The sequence below is a fragment of the Protopterus annectens genome, chromosome 5.part0 (assembly GCF_019279795.1).
Source record: "Protopterus annectens isolate FY-2018-M chromosome 5.part0, PAN1.0, whole genome shotgun sequence".
NCBI classification, from domain to species: Eukaryota; Metazoa; Chordata; order Ceratodontiformes; family Protopteridae; genus Protopterus; species Protopterus annectens.
Window position 1 is genome coordinate 164,769,528 of NC_056735.1, and position 20,609 is coordinate 164,790,136.

The 20,609-nt window shown below is 40.5% G+C and overlaps 1 protein-coding gene across 1 annotated transcript in view; it reads right to left on the reverse strand.

Annotated features, from left to right (window-relative positions):
* Positions 1–20,609, reverse strand: part of MGAT4A (alpha-1,3-mannosyl-glycoprotein 4-beta-N-acetylglucosaminyltransferase A) — a 2,332,896-nt gene that overhangs the window by 1,532,797 nt on the left and 779,490 nt on the right. Inside the window, exon 4 of the mRNA XM_044072194.1 lies at positions 8,372–8,512. Within this exon, the coding sequence (XP_043928129.1) occupies positions 8,372–8,512 (141 nt within the window). The remainder of the gene's footprint in view (positions 1–8,371; positions 8,513–20,609) is intronic.

Consider the following 20,609-nt stretch of genomic DNA (forward strand, 5'->3'; position numbering starts at 1 on the left):
TCCCTAACTCATATACCAACTTGCAGGTTTACCAACTGATTTTACTCAGAGAAAGTTATGCTGTGCTACTATTCACACCTTTCTGGTTAACACAACCTATACAGTGTGGGCCTGATAGGCTTCTTCCTCCATTACATGTTGATAAAGGGTCTATATTAAATCACCGAACATTTAAAAAATGCGAACAGTGATTGATCAACCCTATATAAGCGAAAGCTTACAATGTCGAACTGTCAGAACAGCGATTTTTTTTTTCCAAGGGAAAAAAATCGCTGTTCCAACAAAAAAAAGAAAAGAAACTGAATTTCAAACAGTACATTAAGTGGAGGGCTTCACCCCCACACCCCCCGATGTGGTGGACTGCCCCCCCACACACCCCCTACTTAAATATACCAACTCCGACACCGCACTATAGTGCTGAAAACGGCAAAGTACCAAAGCGCCAAACAAATTCTTTCCCAGGGAAAGAATTCGCTTAACAGCCGCTTTGATATTTTTCGTTTTCAGCCTTTTCATTTCAACCAAGATGCAAATTTGGTCTTCTAATATAGACCCTTGACAAAGTAGCACGCCAAACCGCCCTTAATCTCCACATGAAGGTAGTAGAGGACCCTCAACCCCATCCACTCTACCAGACCCTTCCAGCAACAGTGCATCTAGTCATATAGAGGCTAGCTGGGTTAAGGTCAAAGCTTTACTTATCTATGACACAAAGCTTAAAGGGTCTACAAATGTTCAAGAACTAGATCAACTGCTAAACATGTGTTTATGGGATCTAACTGAATATGGCAATAATGAAAACAAGTAAAATAGATGGGGTGCAACCTAAATCTTTAAGACTCAGAAAAGTTATGTTCTAAAACAATAGGATGGTATTCTAATGACATTTTTATCTTAATCCCCAACCGCCATTTAACGGACATGATGGGAACATACCAGGTGAGAATTTTAATATTTTGTTGTCTCCAATGAGTACTTTTGGGGTTTCATTGGACTAATTAAACAAATTCACTGAACAGAAGCTAAATGTCTGACATTTATGAAAAGGTGGAATTAATTAGAAGAAATGCGTAGTTGCATATAGGGTGAAAGCCTCCAGGACATGAAGGCAACTGGGAAAACTAGAAAGGAGCCCAAATCACAGCTATCACAAGATAACACTGCAGGTATGTATGCTGCCTACTGGAGGTGCTACATTACATAAGGATGAATACTGCTATAACACAACCTCTCTAAACTGTTGATTCAGTCCTATACAGTGGTCATTGAGTCTGCTCTCAGCTCATCCATAACAGTGTAGTTTGGATCTCTGTCTAATCATGACAAAAATAGGTTAAATCAAATAGTCATGAAAAGGACAGGGAAAATCATCACCGACCCTTCACATCCAGGCCACCATCTTTTTGAACTATTACCAAAAGCAAGGTGTTATAGATTAATATGCACCAAAACAAGCAGGCATAAGAACAGTTTTTTCCACAGGCCATCAAGTTCATAAATGGTTAACTCAGCTTATTAGGCTGGGGTATTTTTTTTTCTCAAGCCTCCGAGGATTCTGCAGTATTGTTTACATATTGTTAATACCCATTTTTTTCAGAGTGTATTTCAATATTTCTTGCACTGAGTTGCACTTTGCACCTTGTATGTATATGTATATTTACTTTTTTGTCTTGTTCTTAATAGTTGCATGTATATTTACTTTTTTGTCTTGTTCTTAATAGTTGCATGTATGTTGCTTATCTTTTTCTTAATAGTTGTATGTATGTTGAAAATTAATTTATTGTGGGTTGCAGCACGCTGTACTGCACTGGAACCAAAGTCTTTTTAATAAACAAAATAATGCTGGCGGTTTATTGCTGAATTAGAGTCTGGTTATAACACAGAATTTTGCATGACTACATTTGTAGTCTGTTTAAAGCACTGAGCCTTGCAAATTGCACACTAAAAAAGAAATATACTTTGCAGCACAATACTATTGTACTTTAAGCACAGTTACTAATAAATAACTTATTTTCATAACAAGCAAGATGTTCTACTGTTGTTTACAGATTTAATGTGCAAAGTTTTTTTTTTTTTTACAACTAGTATAAATTACTGCTTTCCATTTTTATTTACCTTGGAACCTAAGTGTTTACATATCTCCAACACAGTTTAGTTTACAGTTTTATATACTCTTTTAGTCACGCACTTTAGATTTTTTTTTTTTTTTTTTTTGTGGGAAAGCATGTAATGTCTGTTTATACACTTTTCTGTTGTTCTTTTGTGAAACTATTTAATATTTACTTGTAAGCACTTCTGCTGATATGAGAATGCACTCAGTATTTGTCTTTTAGAAATGTTTTTTTGCAGATTTTATAAACAGCCATGTACATTTATATGTCAATTTTTTTCTGATACTGTGGGAGAACATTTTTGAAGGAAACAGCTTGTACTACTGATTTTATAAAAAGCCATCTCTGTTGTAAAAGAGCATGTCAGAATTTTTTGATATTATAAAAACATGTTTGTTCTTTCTTCATAACACATACATAGTATGGATACCCATTTTGCATTGCTAAACTCTATACCTACATTCAAGCAAAACTTTTTATTCTATGCTTTATCTTTTAGAATATTTACAGCAGAATTAATTTCAATGTTTTATTCACAGTTCAGCACATACTAACAATTCCCTATATTTATTTTAAAACAGTTTATATTAATATATATCTTTGGTCAGATCAAAGGAAACAAAACCGTTAGTCTTCTTTTGAAACAACAGGTCAAAATGCAATTTCACATAGTTAATGTCATGATATCAAGTATTACTACCCAAACTGAATGTATCTAACAACTTTTTCTTTTAAAGACCATTCTGTGAAAATATCCCACCAATTATGGACTGTGTCTGCTTTAGTTTTTACCAAACTTAATTTATGATTTAGTATTGTTTTATTAACTTTTTGCAACTGTTGAATTAACTGCTTACTTTTATTAATCACCTCATGTCAAATGATTAGAGACAGAGCAATATTTACAAGAGGCAAGGACTATGCGCTACTGCAAATGTTATTTAGTGCTGAAAATATACAGTTTTAATGTCATTTTTAACCATAACATTGTGGTTATATTTCTGAACTACCCATATACTTTACATATTTGAATGTCAGTATATTTAATACTTGAGGATTAAAAAATATGGTTACACTGAAGAATGCTGTTTACATATTAGTTTATTATCTGTATGAGTACAATATTTTAATATAATTTTTTTAAAACTGGGGTAACCAATACTGGTACCAATAAAATGGTGGTTTAAAAACCAGTGATAAAATTACAACTAGTGATAAAACTACAACTTGACAAATTACTTTTGAACTTGTTTTTTTACAATGTGTCTTGTACAGTATGTATTTACACAGACTGTTTGCTACTCATGCATTTTAATTTATGTTTTTTTTACACATACTTATTAAACATTAATTTTATTTACACTGAATTATTTTGCATTTGTGCATACAAAGACTGCAAAGTACATTTAGTTTAATTTACAAATTTAGTTAACATTAAGCAAAATCTTTTTGAAATTCTTTATGCCACTTTAGAAGTATTTAGTGGAACTGATACCAGAGGCATAACCCCTGTTATTTTAGGTATTAAACTACATACCCAAAAATCAGAAACATTCATGCTTTTTGCATACCAACACTGTCTTGCCAAGAAACATATTAAAAGATGGTGACCAGTATTGCTTATTTTATTATTATTTTTTTTTTTTACATATTTTTACTTTTTCTCATGTACAGCTTTACAGTTTAACAGGTTGTAAATACAATTTAATACTAAGCAATACAATAATAATTAGCATTACAGCTATTATCAACTTGTAAAATATCTTGGCCTATTAGCTGTAATCTGTTTACCAGCATTTCTAATGCACTAATACTTGTTTTCCCCTCCCCCCTAAAAGAGTATTGTCAAGAGAGAATGAGATATATTTTCTGTAGCTTTATTTTATACCCTTTTGCAGTACTGCTTATACAGTCAGTGCAAAACTGAGAGAGTGACCCTCCTTTTGTAGTATTGCAGTATTGTTTATTTGCTGTGAAAATAGAATGCATGTCAGCCCATCACTTTGGTCACTTGTCTGATTTGATAATTTTTTGTCATTTTTAATGACAGAATATATATTCTTTGTTGCCTTTTCTGTCTACTACTACAACTAGGTATTTGTACCCTTTTGCATAATTTACCTTTTGCATAATTTATTTGAATTGTATGTAAACTATGGCCCATCTGCTGGCTGTACTTGATGTAACTGAGGTTTTATACTTTTAACATTTATTTGCAAACAGATTATTAGTGACACACGTGCACAATTTTGACATTTTATAACAATTACCAAATAGTGCTGCATGTGAACTCTTTAACAATTATGTTTTAATAACAATAATGTTTTACAAAAACACAAGCCACTTGCTTGGCAACCAGTCTTGTTTTTTACCTTATTTGCCCAACATTTCCTGCAAATACTTATTTAGCCTGGGAAGGTTTGAGCTTACATTTTAGACTCTGTAGACCATAGTTCACCTCAACACTTTTTTAGTCATTTTTTAATACACTTGGAGTTTGACAGTATAATGCAGTTGTAAAACACTTAGAATTATAATAAATGTTTGTGATTAGCATAACTCTGCATTTATACTACCATAAATAGACATTATTTTACAATTAGCTTACAGATGTTTTAACTGCCCTGCCATTTATTTTTACAAAGACTGCTTGACTAATAACATCTGTGATTTTTTTTTTTAATTATTAGAGCTTTAACCGTTTGGTGTGGTGTTACTAAACAATTATAAAAAAATTGTAAAAAAACAAAATAGATATTAGCTTAACTAACACATGTTTATATTTATATTATTTACATTTGCTGTTGTCTGCCTTTTGTTCTTGTGCATTTTAAACAGATGTACTTTAGATGAAAAGAAAATACACGCATGTTAGTCTTGTAACTTTAGATTTTTACTGTTATTAACTATTTTTATGTCATTTATGTAACTCATACTTGCAGAGTAACTGATACTGGAGTCAAATTCCTTGTATGCATGCATACTTGGCCAATAAATGTGATTCTGATTCTTTCTTTAATGATTGGTTTAATTAACTGAAGCTGAATTAGTGCAAGCTTAACACACCAAAGAATGGCCAGAAATGGCCCATAAAAATATTTCTATGTCTCTCTTCCCAACCCCCCCCCCCATGTCATCAAGCTTTGTCCATGGCATTTACGCAATGCCTGGAACTGAAGAGCAAGTCTAACTCATGTTAAAAGGCAGTTCATGTCTTATGGCAAAAACCATAGTAAGAAAAGTTAAGTGCAAAGTATAAGAATATGGATTTATACAATGTGGACAAAAACCAAGAGAAATGCGATACAGGAGCTAAAGAACTGATACAGACTATCATGAGAAGTTATGTTGATTTTTCAATTTATCACACTGGGTGTTTTATGGCAGACTAGTTAGAGTTGGCAATATAAGAGGGCTAAAGACAATTACACTGATAAATTCAGCTTCATCTGAGAAAGGCAAAGCAATGATTTAAAATTTCAATGTGGCTGCATGACCCAAACAACATATTTTTAAGCTTAAACTGAAAAGCAATTGTATATATTTTTACCATGCAAAAAAAAAAGTTATGTGCCATACTATATGCCATACAAGCAAATGGAGCTTTTCTCCCAGGGCCTCCGCTGAAAATGGGCATCACCCAGTCGGACTTTCCCAGTAAACAAAGACAAATAAATAAATAAATATTTTTGGAGGGATATTTTCACATATTTTTAGGCACTTGGGAAAGGAAAAATGGTTGCATTGCTAAAGTTCTTTCTGCCAAATAAAACCCACTACTAAGGTACAAAACCTAAAAGACATGATATTAAATTGGGGAATGTAGGTGATGACTCTATGTGGCTTAGAGCACAATGCCTCTGTATTGAGTCTTCTGGGTTTCATCATTTTTAGCTTTTGGTGTCAAGATGTAGCTCAGTATTACTGTACTGAGCTCCATTTACAGGTGATTCTAAATAAGCCAGTTCATACATCACAGTAAAAGAACAGGATAGTGCCATTTACTAATAAAGCTGGAGTTTTGGCCCGTGTGGTACAAGGGGATAAAGCCCTGACTAAAGCCCATGTGACCTGTATTCAAACAGCAGTGTGAGTGCTAGAAAAGCCAATTAGGGAGGGTGGGAGAGAGAGACTGACACTGGCTTGCCCATGCTGGAGGAAGGGAGAGTTTGCTTCCAGTCACCTGACCACCACCATGCAAGTGAAGGCTTGAGCAGTAGTGAGACAGCTAACACTTTGGATACAGATGCAGCTAATTAGTCTTGAAGCCAGTGCCGTCCTCCAGTCTTGCATGCCCCCCCCCAACTTGAAGTTGAGGACAAAAAAAAGCTTCTCTCCTTGTACATGAGGCAGCTGCTACAGTTTATGCCACACACAGAGCACTACTGTATCACTACCACACTTTAGTTCTGACTGCAGATGCATTGCACCGAAGATCAAGTGGGATGTCACACACGGAGTACTACTGTATTACTACCATACTTCAGTTCAGACTGCAGATGCAATGCACCAAAATTCAAGCAGGATTTGCTGATCATGTGTCCTCCTAGTTTGTGCCTGGGGCAGCTTCCTCTTTATTCCCATCCTAATTACCCTCTGACTGTGGACATAGGGCTTGGAGATCCTAAGCTGGTGATGGCAGAGCTCACTGCTGCATAGGCGGAAGCATGTACAGGGAGGATGCAGGACACCTTACAGTATCGTAAGTGTTTACTTCAGCTACCAAGGAAGGGTAGAGCCTTAGATACAAACACCCTCATTGTTGTAATGAGGGCACAGATCACCTCCACGGAAGCCTGTATGATGTTCCACTGGCAGGTTCATACTCTCACACTCGGAATTCCCCAGTGGTGAAGGAATTTATGAGTTCAGGTCTGACAATGGAGGCTTAATGGTTGTCATGGATGGAGGAAAAAAGAACCTAGGGAAAATGGGAGTTCTAATCAGGGCTAAAGCAGTTTGTGTCCACACAAACTGTTATGGTACTAATCGGCAGAGGAGTGTCAGTTGTGGTTTAATACAAAACACTACAAAATAATCCAAGGGCCAAGTGGGTACTACAGTGTAGCAAGGACAGTACTGGAGGAAGTAGGGGAAGGCAAATAATCCTTACGTGGTTAATGCTTATACGTTTGATCACACAGGGTAACATTAGAGAGCAATGATAAAGAAATCAGGCTTACTGGGTCTGTGTTCTGAGGGGAATAGGTTCCAGACATAGATCATTCTGCTACTCCATGGGGTGCTGGTGGGCCCTTGCTCAGAAAATCCATGCAGTTCTAGCAGTAATTCAAGAAGAAACGCATCAAACTGACTGAAACAGTGAAAATAATGGTGAAAAGAAAGATAAGAAGCACTGAAAGCTGTAATTATCACGAATCACGTAAAAGGTATATATTCCTTTACAGAAACAGGAGAGCTCAGACAGACCATATGAACATACCGTACAGTCTGATGAATTGTAGCAGTGATACATCTTTAAAGAAAGAACAGTAGGGCTAGAGGAAGCCAGATGATACAACTTAATGGAACAATCAAGAAAAAGCTACAGAAACACTGCTGTTCAGACAGGATGGTGGGGTCCAAGAACAACTTACCACAGGGAATAGCAAACTGGGCCAAACTGAGGGGATCCCAGGGAAGACTAGGACAAGTAGAAAAAGGAACTGAGATAGGTGGTGCACGTTGTAAGGCTCATATACACATCATGTAAACTTCTCGTTTTTCCCAACAGATGATTTATATGTCCATGGGTAAGTGATATCCAGACTTGGATATACTGGCCCACAATTGCTATATAAAATGAAAACTTGGTTTAAAGCTTAAGTGTTCTATGTCTCAGTTCTGGTAAAGAAAACAATTAGTCAGAAGATACTACTACTTCTGAACGCACCATAAAAAAAAGTTCATATACCTGTCAAGTAGTACGTAAATGAGAGTTTATTTAACATAAAATACTGCTATCAGTTTAAATACTGCACTTTGAATATAGTCTGGAAGCACTTCTATCAATGTAGAAAAAATGTGGAAGTAAATTTATGGTTTACTTAATTGTTTGCTTTTCTATTAACAATTGGTTCAAACTTGGAAGGTAACTTGTTGCCCTTATTATGTCCTCTTTCACACACCAACAGCAGTATTACAAATGTGATATTCTTGGTCCTGTATAAGATGTTGATGAAAGGCAACTGAAGGTACTCCATTCTAAAAATCAAAATGCATAGCTGTTACATTTCTAAGAAACGGTCCCCAGCTCTTACCTCCTGTTCTTCCAAGGCCCACCTGCACAGCAGGTTGCAAGCTTTCTTCATTTTTTAACAAATGAGGCAAATGGTAGTAGATTGTTGGCACTTGTAAGGACTTCTTGTTTGACAGGTCTTGTAATAATCTCTGCGTTTCATCTAAATGACAAGAGATGAGGAAAGTTGCATAAACCGAAAAACTCATAATCCAAAACTGAGAATGTATTCATTTTGTCACGTGTCTCAGTCTAGTGTTCTTAAATTACATTTTTCCCCAGACAAGATATCAGACCATCACACAAGCAAATTCACCTACAAACAGGTGCTGGTCCAGTTCAACAGAGACAGGGTATTCACTGCAATGCTGGAGACCAAGGCAGATGCAGCGGCTGCCAGAGGGATCACTAAAGGAAGGAAGAAGCCATGTTCAACAGAAGTCTCACCATCCCTTTCTGGAAGAAACACCTAACACAGGCTGGCAGCAAACTTTCAAAACATGCGCTCTTGAAGTAGTACAGGGAAATAGTCTTTCTCAAGTTGTCAGAGGAGGGAGTGTGCATGGCAAGAAACTGCATGACTCTACTGCATCTCATGTGCATACTTCTCCAAAGTATGGGTAGGGCAAAATAAACTAAAAACAATAATAATAATGCTAATAATAATAACAACAAAAAAAACTTTCCCAAAAGTTTGAGAAAGGATCCAACAAACAATTCCATCACAACATAGTCAAAAAAGAATGGCAGTCTTCTGATAAAAGTATGATTACAGATTAACATGGTTTACAGCTTATGACACAGGAAAACTTTTTCTCGAGAGTATATGTCTTCATCAATCTTTTCAGCTTTTTGTCACATTTACTTTAAACTATTTATAAATAAAAGGTGTGTCATTCTACTAAGCAGATTGAAATTATCTGTTTATCCATAAATGGCCTCATTATACACTTCTCCTACTACTGTAAAGGAAACGTACTGTGAAACATAACCTGAAGCTTAAAATAAATCTCCAAAAAGCTGAAAAGTACAGTTGTGTACACTTACCATAAATGAAGATGTTAGAGTGTATTCACTGTTGCAGTCATTACATTTGGGTTATCTGCTTGCAGAAGCTCTCAGTCGGCCTGATTAACAAAGTCTTGGGTCCTGCGTTGGTTGCTGTCCCTTCTTCCATGACGTCAGGTCATCAGGGGTATAAAACATGCAGCCAACGACATTACATCAGTTTTTCTTGCCCCAGATGTCAGGTGCCCCCCTAATGGGAAGCAATTAAATCTATAAATACAAGGATATACTTCCAACAAAAAAACAAACACACCAAAAAGCTTTTTGAGCACAGTAAGCGAGAGTAGAGGTATAGCCACAAGAAGAAAGGGGGCTGGAGAGAGGGTAACAAGGACTGCAACAGTGAATACACTCGAACATCTACATTTATGGTAAATGTACACAACTGTACTATGTTCTTCGTGTTTCACTGTTGCAGCCATTACATTTGGGCAGATTCCCAAAGCTAAGGTTGGGAGGAGGAATTTAAATAGAATTAGGACCAGCTATAAGGCCCTACAAGACTGCAGTGGCAAAACCAGCTCTGGATTTAGAAAAAATTGGCAAATGATAATGCTTGGTGAAAGTATGTAGAGAACTCCAGGTAGCAGCTTCTAGGATGTCCCCAGTAGGGACGCCCCTGAGAAAGGCTGTAGAGGTAGATGCAGCCCTGGTTGAATGGGGTCTGATGCCCTGTGGGATAGGTTTTCCATGGTGCTTATAGCAGAAATGAATGCAATGGCTTATCCATTTTGAAATGGTTTGTTTTGAAATAGCTTCCCCCTCTGTCCCTCCAGCAAATGCCACAAGCAGTTGTTCAGATTTCCTTTGAGGTTTAGTCTTGTCCAAGTAGAATCTAAGCTGTCTGTGCACATCTAAAGAATGCAGCATCCGTTCCCCTTTGTTCTGTGGGTCAGGAAAGAAGGTAGGCAAATGAATGGACTGCTTAAGAGCTACACTGGATACCACCTTGGGCATGAAGGAGGGGATTGGTTCTGAGGGACACCCTGTCCACACGAAAGGTGATGAAAGCTTCCACCGCCATAAGGGCCTGTAATTCAGATACCATTCTTGCAGAACTGCTGTTTTCCAGAAAAGAAATTTTAAATCTGCAGTAGCAGCTGACTCGAAAGGAGGAAGAGTGAGTTTCTCCACGACAAAGGTAAGATCCTAGGCTAGAGTTGGAGCTCTTCTGGGTGGCCTTAAATTTTTGGCGCCTCTGAGGAACTGCTTAAGCAGTGGGTGAGAGAAGAGGGGAGGCTCTGTGCTACAATGAGCTGAAATGGCTGAGGCATGAATTCTGATGGAGGAAAAGGACAGGCCCTTATGAAGCATCTCAGTTAACTATTGTAGTATCTGAGGTAAACTGAGCACTGCTGCGTTCATTCCTTGAGATTGGTTACAGGCACAAAATCTTTTCCATTTTGCAGCACAAGATTTTCTAGTACTAGGCCTCCTTGCCTCTAAAATGATATCCATCACATATTTACTGAGGGATTGTAAGGAGAGATTAGGTAATTAGCCAGGCTGCTAGGTTCAGGGTTTGCAGCTGAGGGTGCAGAATCTGGTTCTCCTGCTGAGACAACAGGGAAGGAGTCTGAGGCAGGTGCCATGGGGCCAAGCATGGCACACTGCGCAAGAATGGGTACAAGTGTTGGCGAAACCAGTCTGGTGCAATTAAAATCAACCTTGGCTTATCCTGTTTGATCTTTAGTAGTACCTTGGGGAGCAGAGGCAGAGGAGGAAAGGCATAAACTAATAGGTTTTTCCAGCTGAAGGATAGGGCATCTACTTTCCAAGCTAGCTTGTGGGGAATCCTTGTACAAAATTTGTCCTGTTAATGGTTCAGGGGGGAGGCAAACAGGTCTATATCTGGGCTCCCCCATTTGCTTGTCAACATGTTGAAAATCCTTGGTTCCAGTTTCCACTCGTGTGGGTCCATGAGGTTTCTGCTTAGTCCTCCTGACAGTGTATTTAGTTTTCCTGGCAGGAATTGAGCTTGTAGATTCACTTGGTAGCTCAAGGCTGTGTTCCACAATGTCATGGCTAGTCTGCAGAGGGAGGTAAGAATGTGTACCCCCCTGCTTGTTTACGTACCACATGACAGAGGTGTTGTCCGTCTTACCATTAGTTGTCCTGGAAGAATGTGATCTTTGAAGGCTGTCAGAGCATTCTGTAAGCTAACATTTCCTTTTGATTTATGTGTAGGTGCATTTCACTTGGGTTCACCTTGCCCTGAATGCACTTCTCTGCCAGGTGAGCCCCCCGTACATAGTCTGATGCATCTGTTGTTAAGATTTGGGCAGCAGGGGGTAATGTGAATGGTAGTCTTCTGTTTTGGTGGCAGGTCTCTGCCCACCAAAGGAACTCTAGGCATAGGCATGGTGTGATAGGAATCCTTGCTTCTAGAACCTGTGAATGTTGACACCATAGGCTTTTGAGATACCATTCTAATTTCCTCATATGCAGCCTTGCATATGGAATTAGAAGAATGCAGGAGGCCATGAACCCAAAGGCTTGCAGTATTTGCCTTGCAGACAGCTGGGTTTTTGTGGCCACTTGTTTGAAGTAGGTTGTCAAATGAATCCGTTTCTCTGGTGTGAGGAAAGCCATCTGGGAAGTTGTACTCAAGCTTGCTCCCAGGAATATAATTTGCTGACAGGGTACCAGGTGTGATTTCTTTTCGTTTATGGTGAACCCCAGACAAGTCAGTACCCTTTGAACAAAGGCCAGATGATTCAAAAGAATGTCCCGGCTTTCTGCCTGAATTAGACAATCTTCCAGGTATGGGTATATCTGAATATTTCTTTGCCTGCCAAATGCAATGACTGGAGCTAGGCACTTTGTGAATACCTTGGGCGCAGTAGATAAGCCAAAGGGCAGTGCAGAGAAAGTACAGTTGTGTACACCTACCATAAATGTAGATGTTCGAGTGTCTTCACTGTTGCAGTCATGACTGTAGGGTTCTCCCCTGTCGGCAGGCAGCCCTCGGTCGGCCAGAATCCCAAAGTCTGGGTCCGGCATCGGCTGTTCAACCATGCTCCCTGACGTCAGAGCGCCAGGAGTACAAAGCTGACAGCCGACGCCATCTTCTCCAGTTTTTCTTGCCCCAGATGTCAGGAGTCCCAAAATGAAAAAGGTCCCATAACCATTGCAAATACACCTCAGAAGAATGGTGAAAAAAGGAAATACACAAAAGAAAAAATAAGAGGGGACTGGAGGGAGGGAAACCCAGACTGCAACAGTGAAGATACTCGAACATCTACATTTATGGTAGGTGTACACAACTGTACTATGTTCATCATGTTTCACTGTTGCAGTCATGACTGTAGGGTAGAATCCCAAAGCTGAAAGAAAGGGAGGTGGTCATAAAGAGGGAGGGGCGGCTAAAAGGACCTGCAAAACTGCAGAGGCAAAGCCTGCCCTAGACTTAGAGTAGAGAGGTAGATTGTAGTGCTTAGAAAATGTATGCACTGAACTCCAAGTTGCAGCTTCCAAAATGTCCTCGGTAGGAACTCCCCTGAGGAAGGCCGCAGAAGTGGCAGCAGCTCTGGTGGAATGAGTCCGTATACTTCCTGGGATTTTCTTTCCATGGTGAGAATAACAAAATCTGATTCCATGAGCAATCCATTTAGAAATGGTCTGTTTTGAAATGGCTTTACCTTGGGAACTTGAAGCATAAGAAACAAACAATTGTTCTGATTTTCTGATGTCCTTGGTTCTGTTCAGGTAAAAACGTAGCTGCCTGTGTACATCCAAGGAATGTAAGATCCTTTCCCCTTTATTTTGAGGAGTGGGGAAAAAGGTTGGCAAGTGTATAGTTTGATTTAAAGCCACTTTGGAAACCACCTTAGGCATGAATGTAGGATTAGTCCTCAAAGATACCCTGTCTTGATGAAAAATAATATAAGGTTCCACAGCCATAAGGGCTTGTAACTGAAACTCTCCTGGCAGAGGTTAGGGCTAACAGGATGGCTGTCTTCCAAGATAAAAACTTGATGTCAGAAGAGGCAGCAGGCTCAAAAGGAGGCAAGGGTAGTTTTTACAAAACATAGTTGAGATCCCAAGCAGGAATAGGAGGAGATCTAGGAGGTCTTAAGTTCTTAGCTCCTCTGAGAAACTGTTGCATGAGCTGGTGGGAAAAGATGGGAGGGTCTGTATTATAATGAGCAGAAATAGCAGAGGCATGTATCTTAATGGAAGAAAAAGAGAGACCCTTATGTAAGAGATCTGTCAAGTAAAGTAAAATTAAAGTAATGTTTGGAAGAAGAGGATCAGAATCCTGAGCCTGCATCCAGGAACAAAATATTTTCCATTTTCCTGCATAAGATTTTCTAGTACTAGGACGTCTGGCTTCTAAAATGACATCCATAACCTGCTTGGGCAGTAAAGAAGAAATCAAAGGCCCTGGATTAGCCAGGCCGCCAGGTTGAGAGTTCTGACATGAGAGTGTAGAACCTGACCCTGATGTTGGGACAGAAGGTTCGGAGACTGAGGTAAAACCCAAGGGGGGTCCAGGCATAGGTTTTTTAAAGTTGGATACCAAAACTGCCAAGGCCAATTTGGAGCCAGCAAGATTATCATCTTGGGCTTGTCCTGTTTTATCTTCAATAAAACCCGTGGAAGAAGAGAAAGAGGCGGAAAGGCATATCCCGAGAGGTTCCTCCAACTGAATGACAGGGCGTCCACTTTCCAAGCCTCTCTGTGGAAAGTCCTGGTGCAAAAAGTCTGTAGATGATGATTGAGATGGGATGCAAAGAGGTCTATGTGGGGACATCCCCAGACTGCTGTTATCATCCTGAATATTTTGGTGTCCAGCATCCACTCGTGTGGATCCGAAAGATTTCTGCTCAGACTGTCTGCCAGGAAGTTCTGTTTCCCTGGTAGAAACTGAGCTTGAAGATCCAGATTGCAAGCTAGAGCTGTGTTCCATAGATACATGGCTAGTCTGCAAAGGGGGTAGGAATGAGATCCCCCTTGCTTGTTTATGTACCACATAACTGTGGTGTTGTCTGTCCGTATCAACAGTTGTCCTGGTTGTAAAAGATTCCTGAAGGCCAAGAGAGCTTTCTGAATGGCTAACATTTCCTTTAAATTGATGTGCAGCTGCTTCTGATCCTTTGTCCAAAGGCCCTGCAAACAATTGCCCTGAAAATGGGCTCCCCAAGCATAATCCGAGGCGTCCGTGGTTAGAATCTGAGAGGCAGGAGGCAGACAGAAGGGCTTCCCTTTGTTTAGAACACATGCCCTGGACCACCAAAGAAATTCCTTTAGAAAGCAAGGAAAGACGGAGATCAGTAAGTCTAAACTGTGGCAATGCTGAGACCATACACTTTTTAGGTACCACTGTATTTTCCTCGTGTAGTCTTGCATATGGTACGAGAAGGATGCAGGAGGCCATGTAACCCAAAGCCTGCAGGAATTTCCTTGCAGATAGATGAGTTAAAGTTGTCAAGGTTCTGAAAGTTGAAGTCAGCTGTAACTGTTTTTCGGATGTCAGAAATGCCATCTGGGTTGTGGTGTTTAGAAGTGCACCCAGAAAAGTTATCTGTTGTGATGGTGTCAAATTTGACTTTTTTATGTTTACAGAGAATCCCAGGAACTTGAGGAAGTTCTGTACAAATTCTAGATGCTGGAGTAAGACATCCTTGCTGTCTGCCTGAATTAGACAATCATCCAGATAAGGGTAAATTTGAATTCCCTTGAGTCTGCAGTAAGCTACTACTGGAGCCAGGCATTTGGTGAAGACCCTGGGCACAGTAGATAATCCAAAGGGCAGTGCAGAGAATTGAAAGTGCCTCGATCCGGCTTTGAACCTGAGGTATTTGCTGCGATCCTGCCTGATGGGAATGTGTAAATATGCCTCCTTTAAATCCAAAGTTACCATCCATGCATTTATGGACAGCATTGGAAGTAGCTGCTGTAGAGTAAGCATCTTGACTTTTGGAATCTCTAGAAAGGTGTTCAACACCGACAGATCCAGAATGAGTCTCCATGAGTTTTGCTTCCTTGGGACTAGAAAGAGCCTTGAATAAAAACCTTTTCCCGTCTCTGAAAGAGGAACCAGTTCTATGGCATTCATAGCCAAAAGAGCTTCCACCTGGTTTAAGGCCTCCGTCCATTGATGTTTTGGAAGGTCTGGCCATCCGCTTGGCCTTGGCAAGGTGTGAAAATGGAATTTGTAACCTCTTAAAACCACATCCAAAACCCATTTGTCTTGGGTTATTTGAGTCCAATTTTGATAAAAAAAGAGAGTTTTCCTCCGAGAGAGGCTTCCAGGCAAGAAGTTCCTGTAGCCCAACAGAGGGAGTCATTGAGTTTGTTTCCTTTGAGATTGTGACCTGTCCTCTCCTCCCCTAGGGGTGGAAGCAGTCCACTGTCTTGGTCTATAAGCAGCTTGTGTTTGAGGCCTCCCTCTGGAATGTCTATATCTACCCCTCTGAGGCCTGTCTGAAGTGGGAAAGGACCAATTTTTAGAAGGCCAATTCCTGCTAAATCTAGGAGGCTGTACTTGTAAGAAATCTTTAACTGTTTGCATGGATTTCGCCTTATCCTCCATCTTTTTAATCACCTCTTCAGCTTTTGATCCAAACAAAACATTATGTTGAACAGGAGCATCCAATAATTTAGCCTTTACTTGTTCAGGTAAATTTTGTTCCTTTAGCCATGCATGCCTTCTAATGACTGTGCCAGAGGCCGCAGCCCTACAAGAAGCCTCCAAGGCATCAAATCCACAGTGTAAACCATGCTTCCCAACCTGTTCAGTGGCATGCAATAAGTCATGTAATTCCTTATCATCTGCACAGGCAGAAATGGAAGTAAGCTTTTGTTTTAAGACAGACAGTAGAAATTGCTGGTATTTAAACATATGAAACTGACAGTTTAAAGCCCTAATGGACAAAGTAACAGAAGTGTACACCTTTTTGCCCCATCTTTCTAAGGATCGAGAATCCTTTTCAGTAGGAATAGGATTTTTGGCAGAAGTGGCCTTAGCTCCCTTAGGACCCTGAGAAATGGTTTCAGGGTCAGCAGAAGGGTTCTTGTATAAAAACTGATAGATATTACAGGGTTCCTGATTCCCATCAGGCTTAACAGGAGCAGGAGGAAAAGAGTCAGGGGTTAAGTTAGCCTCCAAAAAGGCATCATCCACAATATCCAAAACAGGAGGAATAGCCAGGGGTCTATGTTGGGGAAGAAGAAGAAATTCCCTCAGTCTTTTCTTGGATTCCGAATACTCCTGTCCTTCCCAGTGGAAATGTTCCCTCATTTCATGCAAAGTTTCCCCAAAAGAAAAATCCTCAGGGGGAGAAGCTGAAGGAATTGATTCTTCAGCATCAGAATCCTCATAAGGAGGGAAAGAATATTCCTGATCGGAAGAAGAAACAGAGGAAACAGAAGCCTGATCAGAGGAATCATAAGAAACATCCTGCCTAGGCCTTTTGTCTGGAGGGGGATGAGAACCCCTAATCATGGTAAGTAAATCCTCCGCCATCTTGAGTAACTGTTTCTGTGACTTGGGAGCCGGTTCAGAAGAGGCCTGTGTAGAAGTCTTTGATTTTGAAGGAGTCTTTGCCTTTCTCTTTGGCTTTGCCTTTATTAGTAGCTGAGTAGGCCTGAAAACCCCTTCGGAAGCCGGTACCTGCACAGCGGCTCAGGACCCATCCGAAGGAGCATTGTCCGAAGGTCCTGCAACAGGAATATTTAAAGGCCTGGTTGGCTCCTCATGAGAGTCCGTTTCAGCCGTCGGTTCTGAAATGGCTGACGAAAGGGGCTGCAAAAGCACCTCACTGACGACGGCCGAACCTGAAGCTGGCTCCGGTTGTGCGCTATCATCAGATTTGGATCTCGGAGGCCTGTCTTTATCCTTGTGACGTTTGTGAACTCCAGTAGCCGGAACCGTATCCGACAACATTTTGTAATTAAAGCGCCTACCGAAGTAATGAAAGGCAAAATCGTACCTTCTCTTAATTGTACGTTGATTGAATCTAGCTACGTCATGGTCAGGGCCCAAGCAAGGAATACAGTAAGAATGAAAATCCTTATGAGGTATTTGCTTCCCACATGAAATACAATTTTTAACTTTTTCTGACATCAGAGTGGAGCAAGAAAAAGGTTTCCCCAACGGGGTACTTATCTTTGAGTGGAGAAGAAATTCTTCGGATTGAAGTATATCAGTAAAAATAGTCAGGAGTCAGCCGACCGGCACATGCGAACTGCTATCACCGCACGGCAAGAAAGACTGGAGAAGATGGTGTCAGCTGTCAGCTTTGTACTCCTGGCGCTCTGACGTCAGGGAGCATGGTCGAACAGCCGACGCCGGACCCAGACTTTGGGATTCTGGCCGACCGAGGGCTGCCTGCCGGCAGGGGAGAACCCTACAGTCATGACTATGAACATCTGAAAGTGCATGTAGCCTGCTTTGAAGAGTAGGTATATTCTGCAAGACTTCCTGACAGGGATGTGCAGATATGCTTCTTTTAAGTCTAGTGTTGCCAACCATGCATCTTTTCCTAGCATAGGAAGTAGCTGAAGAGTCAGCATTTTGAATTTTGGAATCACCAGAAAGGCGTTTAGAGTAGAAAGGTCCAGGACAGGACGCCATGTACTGCCTTTTCTGGGTACCAGGAAAAGTCTTGAATAGAAACCTTGTCCCTTTTCCTCTTCTGGTACCAAATGAATAGCCCCCATGTTTAAGAGAGAGAGTACTTGATTTTGGGCCTCTGCCCATAGATTTGGGGATAGATCTGGCCACCCGCTTGGCGTTGGTAATGTGTGGAAGTGAAATCTGTATCCTTGGGACACTATATTTAAAACCCATTTATCCTGGGTAATGAGTTCCCAGATTTGCCAGCAGACCAATCTTTCCGCCTAGAGAAGCATTCAGTTGGGAAGTGCTTGGAAGTTTTAAAAGCAAGTCATTGAGACAGTTTTCCATGGGGGGAGTCTTACTACTCCCAGATTTGGTTGGGGAAACCCCTCACTGCTTAGTCTTGTGTGTCCCTTGGGACTAAAACCTGGGATTTCTGCTGTGTCTGGGTTTGGCTTGAGAAGGGGCTGGAAAGACCAATTTTTAGAGGGCCAGTGCCTACTAAATCTAGAAGGTTAACTTGTAAGAAATCTTTAACAGTTTGCATAGATTTAGCTTTATCTTCCATCTTTTTAAGAACATCCTCAGCCTTGTTGCCAAACAGACGGTCCTGATTTAAGGGAGCATCCAACAATTTGGCTTTAACATGATCAGGCAAAGATTGCTCCTTAAGCCAAGCATGCCTTCTGAGCACAGACCCAGTAACAGCAGCCCTGCAAGAGGCCTCTAATGAATCAAATCCACATTTCAAAGTATGTTTTCCAACCTGTTTAGCAGAATGCATTAAATCCTGTACTTCTTTATTTTCAGCATAGTCAGGAATCAACATAATTTTCTGTTTAAGCAATCCAATAACATGTTGCTGATACTTGGCAGTTTAAAGCCCTAATGGCCAAGGTTGCAGAAGTGTAAACTTTCTTACCCCATCTGTCCAGCGCCCTGGAGTCTCTTATCAGAGGGATTAGGATTTTTAGCAGTAGAAGCCTTAATACCCTTGGGTCTCTGTGAAATAGTCGCTGGATCTGCAACAGGATTTTTAAAAAGGAACTTGTGTGAATCAGGAAAGTAAAACTCCTGCCACTCTTCCCTTGCGAAGCCAGAATACACCAGAAAGGTGTCCAGTGACAAAATACACCGTCTGGGTAGACGTCAGAGCGCATGGGTATCAGAATGACAAACACGCCATCTGGTGTATAAAGCTGCACTGATACCCTTCTATAAAACCAAAGGTGTCCCAAAACACCGTACCTCCCAAAGTGGAAAGAAAACACAAGGAACAGCAATGAGGAAAGAAAGGTCTGGAGAGGAAAAACTGGCTGCAAAGGAGAAGAAAGGAAAGTCATCTACATTTGCGACTGCCTACAACTGTGTAGGTACTCGAGCATAAATGAGTTGCGGGTGTACAAAGGGGTTGCACATTCAAGTTTATGGTAGCCAGGAGGAGGTTATGATAGAAGGAGCAGCTGAAGACCACTGCAGGACAGGCTAGTAGAAGGAGCATAAGTACAAGCTACTGCAGAACAGGGAAAGCATAAGGAGCCCTAGGAAGTGGCAGCAACAAAGGTAGCCATGGCAGCTGCCTCCTGCTTAGAGGCTGCAAGTGGTGGTTGCCAGGAAGAAAAGCTCCTTAAGTCTCCTCTGATTTATTCTTCCATAGTGAGACTTTAATGTCTTATTCCCGAGCTTGAGTACCTGAAATATTTGAAGTAAAATGAGAGTACCATTAGAACAAAAAGCAAAAGAAATAATTGGAAATAGTTTAGTCTGAACTTTTAGTTTTCAAGAAGAAAAGCGTAGTTAATATGCCGAGTGACTGATTTGAAAAAATCCTTTCTTGTGATTGGTCTGATTTTTAAAAACTTTAGGGGAGTGAATAGGTACGAGGAAGACCCTCTGGGGAAACTTCCTTAAAATCTAGAGTAAGGCAGAGTCCTGGAAGAAAAGCCCGTCTAGGTAGGAACAGGAGGTGCTTGGAGATTGGTCCATGGTTTCCAGCTGTCCTAGAGGATACCAAGGTAGGACACCACGGCAGCGGGAGAAGGAAAAGGATAAGAGCTTAGCAGAATCCAAGGCCAGGCTCAAGGAGGCTTCCAGAAGCTCAAAGAAAAATGTGTTGAGAGGCAGGACACTCAATGGGAGGAGGAGAAGCTTTTCAAAGCTTAGTCAAGAGGAGTTCCTGACCAGCTGGTGGAGAAAATGGGAGGACAATAGAATTGAAATGAAAAAGAGCAGAGACCAACAAAATTGAAATCTCACAGATGAAAGACCTTAGATCATGCGGTCACGGCAAGATATCAAAGCTTAAGACAAGACAATGAAATTTAAAAGTTCAAAAAAATGAAAGATTCAAGTAAAAAATAAAAGACCTTTTCCGATAGAAGCAAAAGATTTGATTGTACTAGGGCGCCTAGCTTCCAGAACAGAGCCCTTGATGACCAAAGAGAAAACTTAGAATGAAAGAATTAGACAGCTACAGGACCAGAGTCTTGATTTGGAACAGAGAGTGGGGCATGAAGGAGAAGTAGAGAAATTACTGAGTGAAGATGATGACCCTGACCAAGGAAAGATGGAATGAGTCAATACCGAAAAAAGAGAGGCCAATTAGGACTGTCAGTCTAGAGTAGGG